Below are 12,805 nucleotides of genomic sequence, written 5' to 3' on the forward strand. Positions count from 1 at the left end.
GTAAGCATGAGAAACATTATCTTTCTCGTGGGATCGAGAATTTAGTAGGTGACGTGTGCAAATGGTTGCAGTTTCCGTGCCTGGGACATCTATTAGTCAACTTAAGAACTGTGGAAACATGATTACAAGAAACCCCAGCACATGATGTAATCAGTTTCACTACATTTCAGTTTCATTTTTTTTCTTTATTAGGCAACATTTGGTGTGTTTGGAGATGAAATGCATTACAATTACAGGTTATCTAATAGTGTAGCCTAAACCTAATGAAACAGTAGCCAAAGGTCTTGTCCTTGTCTTTACACATGGATATTACTTTGTGAACAACTTTATAAATAAATTATCTTCCAAGTCAGCAAAGACACGCTCCAACAGTTTTCGTAACAGACACTTGAGTGTAACAGCAGAGTTCTGGAGTCCTCCCTTGTGTTTAACAGCCATTGATCTCGCTCACACTGAGCGCTCAAGGACAAACACAGACTGCTGATTCTCACTCCATATACGTGTGCATGAGCATCTATTATGATTGCATAATTTAAATCTTCTCGGATCAAACGCCTTTTCGAGGTCTGATGCTATGTGGCTGCAGTTGCATGGGCGATATTTCCTGAACCCAATTGATTAGAGATTCCAGCTGTTTACACGGACGCTAGTTAAATTTACTCAATAAGACACGTGTTCACCCGCCCCTAAACAAAAATCTGAATATAAAATTTTCAGCCAAGTGGTTCAGCCAGCTGTGGAGCATTGGAGCTGCTAGAAATGCACTTCAATCAAAAATAACCAAGAAGGACCCACATCGATTCCTACTTTGTTGCTATTGCCATGGAGTTTAGTCCAAACTTGTGAAGAAAGAATGTATTAACTCCAACTAGATTATGATGGATTCATGTGTTTCCAAGGTTATTAGACGCTGATATTTTCCTATCCAATGGGCTATTGGTGGGTTGCACCACACCCCTCAATCCGTTTTGAAATCCCTTCCAGTCGTAATGGATCGGGAAAGCCTGTTTTGACTAAGGCGGACAATACTGGAGTGCCGGGTTATTTTGTAAAGAGGCTAAGAAATGGTTAATACTCAGGGCAGCTTTGTACATAGAATATTCTGTCTGAGTTCTGCCCAATCCAACGTGATAGCTGTTAAGTACCAGTTTAAAGGGCCAGGCATTGTACATTTATGGTTATAGTATCTGCAACAGTGTCTTCTCTGTTCAGAATAGTAGAATTTTGCTCAGTTGCCATTACGTTGCAGGACTTCACACAAACTGATTTAACAAGTTATTTACTTGAACACCGGGCAATGTCAGAGATCATTTTCAAGGAGGCACTGGGCAGTGGGAGAAAGATCCAGGGGGGAATTTACATCCAATGGCACAGGCATTCTCTGCAGAGACATGGGTTTGCCTCCTTTACCGACTTAATGTGGTCCACCCATTGAGTCATCGGCTTCAAGTGAGGTGGCAGAATGGTGACTGAGCCAATGACCAGGTGCTAAAGCTATGTGAATGTCCTTGCATTTACAGTGTTAGAAACTGGGGCAGCACCGTGACAGTGCTTACAACTAACCTGACTGAGCCCATCGTCAGTGCCGCTGAAGGAATCCGTAGCTTCCGTAGAGGCTGAGAATAATATGAGCTCGGTGATAATGCCATGCATTTGTCACAAATTTATCCATACAAAATGTAAAGTGGTCACTTATTCATAGATTATATGTATTGAGATACATAGTGAAGTCAACAAAAAATACAAATCATGCAACTCTGCAATTTTGTGGTTTATGAGTCTGGGCACCAACATTGAGGAAGCCCAGCGGAGAGCTGAGAAAACTTTGACGGAAGATTAGATTAGCAAAGGAAGTGATATCCTAAATAATGTCAGCTACAGAAAATTTAGAGTTTTTGTTGTTGTTGTTGTCAATCAAATGTCAAATGTCAAGAAACAAATTACATTTGCGGCGTCCTTTAATCTATTATTTTCCAGCAGACAGATGACGCTGCCCAGACAGACAGCCAGCCACCAACACAGACTGTTCCCGAAAGCACAGACAGCAAGGCCCAACCCAAGAGACTTCACGTCTCCAACATCCCCTTCAGGTTCAGAGACCCAGACCTCAGGCAAATGTTCGGCGTAAGTACAGCAATATCTGACATAATGAAAGTAAGCCTTCAAAAATTTGGAAAGTCCCATGTTGTTTTCTATCCAACATTTGAGTTAACAGAAGAGCAGTGTGGAATTTTCTGTTGAATTTGTGACAGACTAAAATGTGGAAAGGTCTCTCAGCATTACAATTTTGTTGTTGTTTCTTTGCAGCAATTTGGCAAAATCTTAGACGTGGAAATCATCTTCAACGAGCGCGGCTCTAAGGTACGTGCTGTTTCTGCTTTGTCTAAGTGTGCCCTCTAAACTCTGTTGCTTTAAAATATGTATTCATTTTTATTTATTTTTTTTTTGTGGTACCTTTTCGAGCATCTCTGGTACAGAGTAATCAGTCTGTTTGCGCGCACCTTTAAATACAAGGAACTGAACAAGCTCCTGCTTCTTCGTGTTCGAAGGAACCTTGATCCACCTTAATAAGGGACAACACAATTTTGATATTGATAAAAAAGAAAATGTTCCAGATTGATGTTCAAAGTTAATTAAGAATCTTTCCACTTTATTTCATTAACAAACCAGAGAGTCATGACTGATCAATACAAGTATATTAAAATGTCCTCCTTAGAACAACATCCTTCTGTTGTACTGAGCGAGGCTATTCTTAGACGAACCTCTTTGAGTTTTACAGTGTTATTATTTGCAATTTCTGTGTTCTTTTACTTTTTTTCCCTGCTATTAGTGTAGATAAATTTTCTTATTGACAATTCCACGCCACGAAGAAGGTGATTTCTCATTCATTCTTTTGGTATCTTTAATAACTTCTGATGAATCTATTTGCTGCACCACCTTGAAATACGGGAACGCGGTACTGGGGGTGATTTATGTCGAACTATGTCGTTTGCAATTGTCGTGAACCCCTGCTATAAAGGAGGGGCATTTATTACTGAGCCATGTTATTAACCCTTGAGGCCTGAATTTACTGGAACAGTGTAGGTAATAAATGGGAGAAAACAGCGGAAGGCTTCAGCTCCAATAACAAATATTGTGCATAAAATGTTCTACATGTTGAATTGCATTTTTGGTGGATGTAAGAAGATCTGCAATGCTCCCATTGAAGAAGTTATTTATTACAATGTTATTTATTAAAATGTACCAAATAATGTGCATGTTCTTCTTGCTTCTTTCCATCCTGCACGCAGGGTTTTGGGTTCGTAACGTTCGAGCATAGCATGGACGCCGACAGGGCAAGAGAGAAATTACATGGCACCGTGGTAGAAGGCCGTAAAATAGAGGTGCATGTTCTGAAATATTTCTTACGTCTTCTTCCCTTCTCCCTGTTCTCCTTTTCCTCTGTGTGTGGCAATGTGTGCGTGTTTGTTTGTTTGTTTATTTGTCCCTGCGTGTTTGTGTCTGTGAGCATCTGGCAGGACACCGCTACTTACCACCTATCCATCAGTACATCAAGCCGTAGAGTCGCCCAAGACCCATCATTTCTGTGTCCTTGTGCGGTCTCATTAACCCCAACACAAATAAATGTCGGCATATAACATCATGGTATGCAAGAGACTTTGCCTGTTTTTTAATTTTTTTTGTTTGTTTACATTTTTGTTCCTTTTTCCTGTTTTACTTGATTTTGTACTGTCTAGGAAATTGACCTTGCCAACAGTTTGAAAACTGAAACTGCCAGTCATCTATAGGCATTGTTGTGTTTAGAAAGATTGATCATGAATGTTAAAAACCAGAGATGTTCTTACATACAGTATGTTTAATGAGGAAAAGAGCTTTCCCCCAGAAACAAATTCTCAAATCTTTCTTATCCATGGATAGAGGAAGTACTTAGGAATTTGAAGACATCTGGAGAGCGAAATGCAAGGTTCACGTCTAAGCTGATTTAGTAGCATGACATCACTTAAGTGCTTTCAATGTCTTGTGTCCACTCAAGAGGAACAAAAGCTAGATGCCACCAGCCTTAAAGTATAACTCTGTCCATTTTTTTCCCCAAGCCTTAGTGTAATGATATACCGTGACTGGCTTTTGCTACCCAACATCCGGTAGAGATCCAGAGATACCATTTGTGCATTGTAGTTGCAATCTTCCATGGCTAGCCTTCCATACCAAGCATTGTCTATGCATAATAATATAATAATGCGACATGCACCAAAGCCAGTCTTCTACACCCATCTATCTATCTATCCATCCAACAATCCATCCATCCTTTCTGTCACTTATCCAGACCGCAGTGTCCAAAAGGAGGTACCATTGTTCCCTTAACTTACAGCTCCTAATGGCGAATGTCTTCCTTGGTGTCTCCCATTTCAATTGGATCTCCATGGATTATGTACGCATAAAGAAAAGGGACACCAGAGGAAATCCTAATCAGAACCCCAACTTCTTTTCAGAAGGAGTAGTAGCTTCATGTCGATGTCTACGTTTCTCACTTTAAATCTAAAAATAAGCTCTGCCAATCTGCGAATTACCCAAAGCTCGCGGCCACAGCTGAGGTTTGGGGTTTAGGCTATCTGGTGGAGATGTTTGTCATCAAGCCATCAGCTCATCTTATGTTCAACAATAGCTTTGACCTCTTTGGCTTGATGCAGTACATGCAGCAACCTTTTTTGCAGCAAAACTTAATCAAAGATTCTAACATACATCTACCACTTTGTAGTGAATAACCAGAATTCTTGCAGTGATCTCAAGCCGAATCAGTGGTCCAACCAGTTGCCCAACAAGTTACCCTATAGCCAAATTGTAGCCTAGATACCTATCTGTCTGTAAGCTATATTGCTTTTATGATGAGATCCATCCAATATACATATAAAAAAGAGTTTATACTATCCACGCTATCCCAAAGTTTGCCTTCTCCCATTTTGGCTTCTTCACGTTACTTTCAGAAATGTGGTATTGCCTCTGGTCAGTGTAAAGATCTCATCATCATCCAGCCAGAGTGGACTTTCCAATCATCCTAATTAATCTCCTACATGAACCTTTCCTCTATTCCTCAACCTTTCTCCCATCCTTCCATCATCATAATGTTTATCCTGCAGTCTTGGCAGCTCAAAGCCCTTATTCCTTAGCCACGGCAGCTCTATCCAAATGGCCGAATGTCTCCTGCATTACCCTCAGTGTAACAGTCTCTCCATCAAACCCGATACGTCAAAAGTACAGTTTACTGCTCTTTGACTAGACAGTATTCTGTAGAATGAAGCTTCCAGGTGAGCAGTGACTTACTGGATGGGAGGTCTAGCACCTAATCGCTTCATTTAGAGTGCTCCTTGCCTTCCAACCTACGTATGGCATGCACAAAAGGTCTCCACTTTGTTTTCACAGCTCTCTACATTTTTGATGTTCAGCGTACAAACTTCATACAAACCCCAATCAAGCCTACCGTGGTGCTTACACCTTATCTATTATAAAGCCTCCACGACAGCTCATCACTGTGATTTATATTCCACTTGTCCTTGTTTCCATGTGTGATTGACACACTTCAACACTGTCGTCTACCAATTCCCTGATCTTCACTTTCTGCAACAAAAGCTAAGTGGAACACTTGTTTCCCAAGTACAGTGTTAGTCTTAAACTAACCGATAGGCTTTTTGCACAATTATTAACTATATCTACCTGGTATTAATACGGAAGGCATTATGATGCTGCAGGTATCAGTGAAATATGATCCAGGAAGGCTAGTTTGAGTGGCAGATCCATGAGACTGGAGGTTTATCAAACCTTCAGCACACTGTGTTTGTTCACCCCTGGCTATTTAATCTCTGTATAGAGAATATACAGTATCCAGATACAGACCTCATGATTATACCAATGGGAAATATGGGCTTAGCCAAATTATCAGCTCAAGCTATTCCCTCACAGTCGTACTTCAAGGTTCTCTCTTTGTAAGAAAAACTAGAAGAAGCCCTCTGTCTCCATGGATTGTTTAAGCTCCAATACTAGGAATCTCAGATAGTACAAACTGTTAGATTCTTTCTTGGTTTTACTCCACCGGACACACAGTGACAAATAAATCCCACTGGATCACTTAAGTTTGACCATCTCCTCTAATCTCGCATGACTCAGTGCAGTCGACCTCTCTCTGAATCCATCCAGTTGCCCAGCTCTCTGCAAAGTGTTGCACAACTTTTATCTTTTCTTCTGAACTAATTTCATGATCTGACAGCTACCATACTTTACACAATTTAGGCAGCGGTGTAGTATTTGCAGCAGACATGGGTGGCCCAGATAGCATCACATGTCACTGCCATATGATGATTCTGTAGGGCTCTATTTGAGAACCAATATGTGCTTAAAGCAACATTTTTAGCCCCAATTACTAACGGAGGAAGACAGATGGTATGGACCAAATGGTCAGAGTTATGCTTTAAGAGACCGGCTAATTGCTTGTATGGAGAGAGCTGAAAGAGAGAGTTTGTGCAGTGGAATGATTATCAAGTTTTCTTGGCCACCTGAGTAAGATGCTGCTTATTCCTTTCTCATCCCCTCCTCCCCCACCATCCTTCCAACGGTAGCTTGTTTAGGGCCCCCTTCCAACACAGTTACAACGGTAACAGTACACAAACAAGTGGGCGGGGCCAAAAGGTTTGGGAATGGTAAGTGTGGGCGAGCAAGCCATTCTGCCAGCATTTCCTCTCTCTCTCTTCCTCTCTCTTTGGAACGTTTGCAACGCTAAAACTCACGTGACATTTCTTTTTGAATTGTGGTTGAGTTGATGCTGTATATTGACATACATATTTTTCTTGCGTGTCGGCGTGCGTGTCCATTCACTAAGTGTTTCTCCTGAAGCTGCGTGTGCGAGCGATACTGACTGAGATATGAATTCGTTTGCACACCTATCTGAGATTGTTGGAAACCCTTTCATTGATTTATTTTTATTTTTATTTTTGGAAGATTATGCACCCTTATTTTACTTTATCCTGTTAGCTGTTGTTTGAATTTGGAATGATTTGACTGGTTATGGATTGACTTGGTTGGTTTATTTCAGTACATCTATTGTCTTTGGTTGTTTTTTGATATTAATAATATAATTATTCTTGCAATGAATTAGAGAGGCTGTCGTCTGAGTGTGAATGCTTTGTGTTGCTTTCGTCACAACAGTTCTTCTCACATTTTAAGGTTGACTGGATGTTGCATAATGCTCCCGACATATTCTCTTCTTCCCTTCCCCCATTTTCTTTGTCTGTTTTTCCCCTTATTCCTCTCCCCACCGCATGCATCTATACATTTACAAAAAAAAAATCATTTTAACAGTGCATCTGTTGTTTCTTTTTCTTTTTTTTTTGTCTGTATGTTATTGAAATGTCACTATTTTTGGGGAGAGCATGCTGGAAAACGCCATAAGATAGAATATATGCAAATGAGAAAAACAACTGATTTGTTTTGGATGTGTTTTTAAGTGTTTCTGAATGTCGAAAACACAGAAATGACATGGATGTTTGCCATGATACAGTGTACTGCTTTCTTTGTTTACAACATTAGGAGACTATGCATGCAGATTTACTATTAACAAGTACAGCACTTTCGACTGACAGATAAGTGTCATAACTCACGGAGCTCTGTCTTTACCTGCTGTAGGTCAACAATGCAACAGCCAGAGTAATGACAAACAAGAAGACTGTCAACCCATATGCAAATGGTAAGTCCTAGTTAAGTTTACTAATTGTTTTACCACTCTTAATCTAAGTCTGCACCAATGGTTAATGGCGTATATCCATGTAGTGGGAGTGAATGGGGCACAGAAACGCAGCCTCTAAATAACGCATTATCTGCCGCGAAACTCGTTCATTTCACCAATATTTTGTTACCGTACGCAAGTGCTATTCCCCGTTGAGTCCGGAGTTACCTGTTATCATCACCCAGGGTCTGTAGATTGACCTACAGACCCCGGATGATGACTTCTGACCTGGATGATGTCGTCTCTGAGCGCCGCGCGCACCCTCGACAGTCGGCTTGTTTACCTGCAATTTGCTACTGCTATGGTTCGTGCACAACCTCAGAAAAATATTCAGTAGCAAATTACAGGTAAACAAGTCGACTGTCGTGGGTGCGCGGCTCACAAAGGTGACATCATCCAGGTCAGAAGACATCATCCAAGGTCTGTAGGTCAATCTACAGACCTCGGATGATGATACTCCGGACTCAACGGGGAATAGCACTGGTGTACGATTACAAAATATTCTTGAAATGAATGAGTTTCGCGGCAGATAATGCGTTCTTTAGAGGCTGCATTTTGGTGCCCCAGTCACTCCCATATTCTGTTGGCATTCATACAGCAAATACTGAAGTGACGTGGGCGTCATTTAGTTTTGTGTGACATACAACACACTTCAGTGGTGCTACAGGCTTGATAAACCCTGGTCATCAAGGGTCAGGGTTAAGGCTGACATTAAAAGCTGCTGCCTGCACGGCTAACATTTTACCAACACCTGTGCTGCATTCATATGTGCAACCAGTGAATGCACGCAAATATTCGCCATTATGGACGATCCGATGTCTTTTGAAGAAGTTGTTGCTTTTGGTGAGGATCAAAAAATGCCATGTAATTTATTTTCTTTGTTGTTCAAATTTAATCTGGCATACATATTTGTTGATGAAAATGGTGTTTAACTAAATGATTTTAGTTAAACACCATGTGACCCTAGTGTGTACTAAATATCTGAATGAAATCCAAGTCCAGTCATGTACAGAAATAAACTATCAACGATACTTCACTATATCCCATGCTGTCTCTTCCTCTCCCTCTTTTTCTTTGTCCTTTCACTATGTCTTATTTCAGGCTGGAAGTTAAATCCAGTGGTCAGCGCTGTCTACAGCCCAGAATTCTATGCAGGTAGGAGGACATGCCCTTCTCCATCTGTCACCATCTCCTTTGTTGTTATCTCCATCCTCCTCACTCTTTTTGTTCTTTAGTTTCTGTGACATCTTCATTTTCTCCCTCTCTGTCTCTCACCCCACCTCCACCCACCCTTCATTCTATCCCTCATCACTGATCCCTCCTCTGCTTTCTTTTCACAAGCAACATGCAACCAGGCAAAGTCTGTATATAGCGTGAGAACTGTGCTGAATTGCACAAAGCCAACAAAAGACACTGTCATCTCCCCTGCGAACAAACAGGCATCCTGCAACCCCAACCACCGCCCCGCAAGCCATTTTCGATCTTGGCCGGGCCAGCGCTCAGTGGTTAGGTGCAGCGCTCTGCCCAGCCCCCAGCACCCTGTCATTAACCATGGTCATTAAAGTGAGAAATACCTGGATTTTGTGATAAGAGGAGGAAGGACCGATAACAGTGTGTCAGAGGAGAGGAGGAGTAAAGGGAAGTAAAGGACAAGAGAAAGGAAATTTAATTGTTCATTTCTGCAAGGACATAAATGAAATGTATTTTGCAAATTAAAATCAATATTTTCAATTTTTCCAGACAGTCGTTTACCTAATTCACCCCTGCGTTCTTTTAATTACAAAATGGCTTTGTATTGATTTACCTTTGTCTCACCTTTCAAGTACCCAAAAGGCCATTAGGGAAGGTGCGCGTGTGTTTGTATATGTATATGTGGAAGGTGTATAAGATTTCCATGCTTCTTCTTTAAATTTGTGATACTATGTTCTTATTAGGCTATGATTGTGACCATTCAGGATAGACCTTTTTCTTTGCGGATAATTTGCTAAGGTGTTTTGATAACAGAGCAGATTAAGATTCACCAGGCAGTGTTGAAGGTATACAGACCAAACTACTGTCACAAACTTGGCTGTTGGCATTATTTGAATAAAGTATATGAAATGAGATTTAGTTTGAGACCTTTTATGAAACCAGTCCATGAAAAATATTCTTTTTCTTCAAGATATATACAGTATATATGCAGAAGTACCAATGTGCCAAACGTCACCCCAATGCCTTGTATCATTACACTACCAATACTAATAATGGACATAATGTCTTCTTCTAATTCATACAATTTACAGATGGGCTGCTTATCGAAAATTGTATGTGAACAGTCTCTAGTGTCAAAGTTAGATGCTGGTAAATCCCACAATACGCCTACCTTTACTTCCAAAGAAAAGATGTTGTTTATTTGTGCAGCCACGAAGAGGTCACTTGGAAAACATAGATGTACTGTGGGTTTGAATATGCTGTCCGACCATATGTAAAGCAAAAATTTACCAATATGGTCAATGGCACATGCATCCAAATAGAGAGGAGCCAATGTGCCATTGCAATGAATTGTGAAGAATAAATAAAAAAATTAGTGGGTTTTAATTCTCACCTTGAGAACTTGAACATTGCTGCATACCTTGCAAATAGACTCTTACAGTTGGTGGTAAAACACCATTTTGATTTCAATATGCAGCGTGTTTCAAACAATACCAAGAAAAACGTACTTCTCCAAGCAGTTGGATAATACTACAACCAATCAGAGTAATTTTGTTGTAAACAAATCCAACTCCACAGCGCTCAGATGACGTGTATGACTACCTTTAAGGATTTGGTTGGCGTGGCAGATCCTTGCATCGCCACAATCAGCTCCCAACGGTGTGACTCCTGACCAACTTTCTGTCGCAAAACTTTTGTGGGCAAGGGAAGTGGGCAAGGGTGGCTTCCAGGCTTTGGTGACAGTCAGTTTAAAATAGATTTAGAAATTCTTGCTGTGATTTGACTGAGAGACTTGAGAAACTGCAGATTGGCACCCAACCACAAAGCCTAAATAAAGCAAACAGAAACAGTTGTCTGTTAGGGTTACAAAAAGTGGACAATTTTTTTTTTTCTTTTGCTATTTTCTTTTACTATTCATAGTTGCACTACTGCACATTTGGGTGTTCAAGAACAAATGAAAAACAGTGCTTTGTTTGTGGTGAGGTTACAAAATATGTTCATATGGTCAGCAATTTGACTTGCATTTTGACTCACGATTTGCCTTTGAGGCCTTATGTGACTTGACTTGGACTTCACCTAAAAGTATTAGGACGAACAGACATAAGACATTTTCAATCGGTTTAAGCAGTACTGGTCATTATTCCAAAGTCCAAATGGACCTCAAAATGTTCTCTCTAAATGCCAGACACTCATTTTCCTTTCGACAGTATTAACAGCAGTGTCAAGTAGCAGTGGGAAGAGTCATCTCACTGACATCAAGAGCCAGTGTGACTTTAAGGGTCGCCAGGCCACTCGGCCCTAAAATCAAGGTGACAAAAGATGAATAGGAACAATTACCAGCCTCACTCCTCTCCTTGTCTCTCTTTGAGAAAGTCTCATCCTTTGGCTCAAACCTTCCATTTTTCATCAGGTCAATGAATGATTCACTGTTTCTATTAGCATTTTATTAGATATCCTTTTTGAAGAGATGTATAATTAGGGTTGGAAATGGCACCTCGATCTCCTTCTCAACCTTCACTCACCCCGGCTCTCAAATTAAGCTTCGTGTCAGTCGCCCCCCCCATTAAGATTAATGATAAGTTAATAACAATACCACTGCAATAGCTCCACTGCCACTCTTTATTCTTTCTTGCTTCTTACATTCTTTTCCTCACTCACATTTCCCACAACAACTGGAAATGTAAGGACACTGAACATATTCTCTTCAGGATTCTAATATCTATTAGAGTTTTAGAGCAATTTGTGTTATACCGTGTACTTACATTTTCAGGGATTTTGTGACAACAGAAAAGGTTTGCCTCATGTTCTGCTATCTGTCTCCAGTACCAGGTTTCCCCTACCCAGCAGCCAGTGCAGCAGCGTACAGAGGAGCTCACCTACGGGGCAGAGGACGGACTGTGTACAACACATTCAGGGCGGCCGCTCCGCCTCCTCACATCCCTGCGTATGGCGGGTGAGCCTCCCTTCTTTCTCTTGCCCTATTGTCCCTCCTTCCTCTTTGGCCTTTTCTCTTTCTCTTATCCAGTGGCAAGTTCTATAAACTCAGCACAGAGTCAGTGGTGAGGTGCATGTCAGCCTCCCCTCACAGCAACAGCACACTCCCCCACTTCCGCAGCATGCCGAATCAACCTACGGGCATGCTCCGAGACATGTGCCTTTGCACGAGCTCATGGGAAATGACTGTCAATTTGGCCTTGTACTGTGGTGTCATTGAGAGAGGCTGTGTTCGTGGTGGAACTGGAGGTTCGCCACTTTGTCTCGGCTTTTGGAGTCTATCCAGTCGCCAAAAGAGAAAAGAAAACCTCTTCCCTAGCCCGAGGAGCGGCTCTTGCCGACTCTCCATGGCTGAGCGCCTGGAGATGCGCTAAGCAGAGCCGGGTATTGTGGGCAGTCAGATCTGATTTACCATTATTCCGTTGCTCGTTTTATTTATTTTGCTCTTTATGACTGCGAGCAAATGGACACTAAGGAGGTTGGCTGGAAGTCTATTTAATGATAAGAGCAGCTTGATTGTTCTTTTGATTCCATGGAACCCTTAAAGGGTCACAGCATATTTTTCGAGGACTATCTTTCAGTGGTCTGGTGCTATACTGGCAGTTAAAGAAACACTATACCAGATGCATTTAGTGCACAATTTAAACAAATGTTAAAAGGCCTATCTCAGTGGCCAACAGCTTGTTACAAGCACAACTGCAGACGTGATAGTCTCTGTAGTTGTCAATGAGAGACCAGGTGAACCACAGCTTAGGGTGCGCTGACACTCACTGCAGTCCCAACCAGTGGAGGTCCACTACAAAACACAATACGGCACCATAACAATGCTCAGTCTTTCTCCTTGGGTCA

General features: G+C 41.3%; 1 protein-coding gene across 5 annotated transcripts in view; it reads left to right on the forward strand.

The window, feature by feature from the left end:
- Positions 1-12,805, forward strand: part of rbfox1 (RNA binding fox-1 homolog 1) — a 55,369-nt gene that overhangs the window by 13,485 nt on the left and 29,079 nt on the right. For 2 of the 5 annotated variants that reach the window (XM_084570777.1, XM_084570775.1), the window contains exons 3-8: positions 1,978-2,124; positions 2,308-2,361; positions 3,291-3,383; positions 7,672-7,732; positions 8,873-8,926; positions 11,786-11,915. In XM_084570777.1, the coding sequence (XP_084426903.1) occupies positions 1,978-2,124; positions 2,308-2,361; positions 3,291-3,383; positions 7,672-7,732; positions 8,873-8,926; positions 11,786-11,915 (539 nt within the window). The remainder of the gene's footprint in view (positions 1-1,977; positions 2,125-2,307; positions 2,362-3,290; positions 3,384-7,671; positions 7,733-8,872; positions 8,927-11,785; positions 11,916-12,805) is intronic. The other 3 variants (XM_084570779.1, XM_084570778.1, XM_084570776.1) reach the window with 2 other exon arrangements.

The sequence above is a fragment of the Chelon labrosus genome, assembly GCF_963514085.1.
Source record: "Chelon labrosus genome assembly, chromosome: 21".
Taxonomy (NCBI): Eukaryota; Metazoa; Chordata; class Actinopteri; order Mugiliformes; family Mugilidae; genus Chelon; species Chelon labrosus.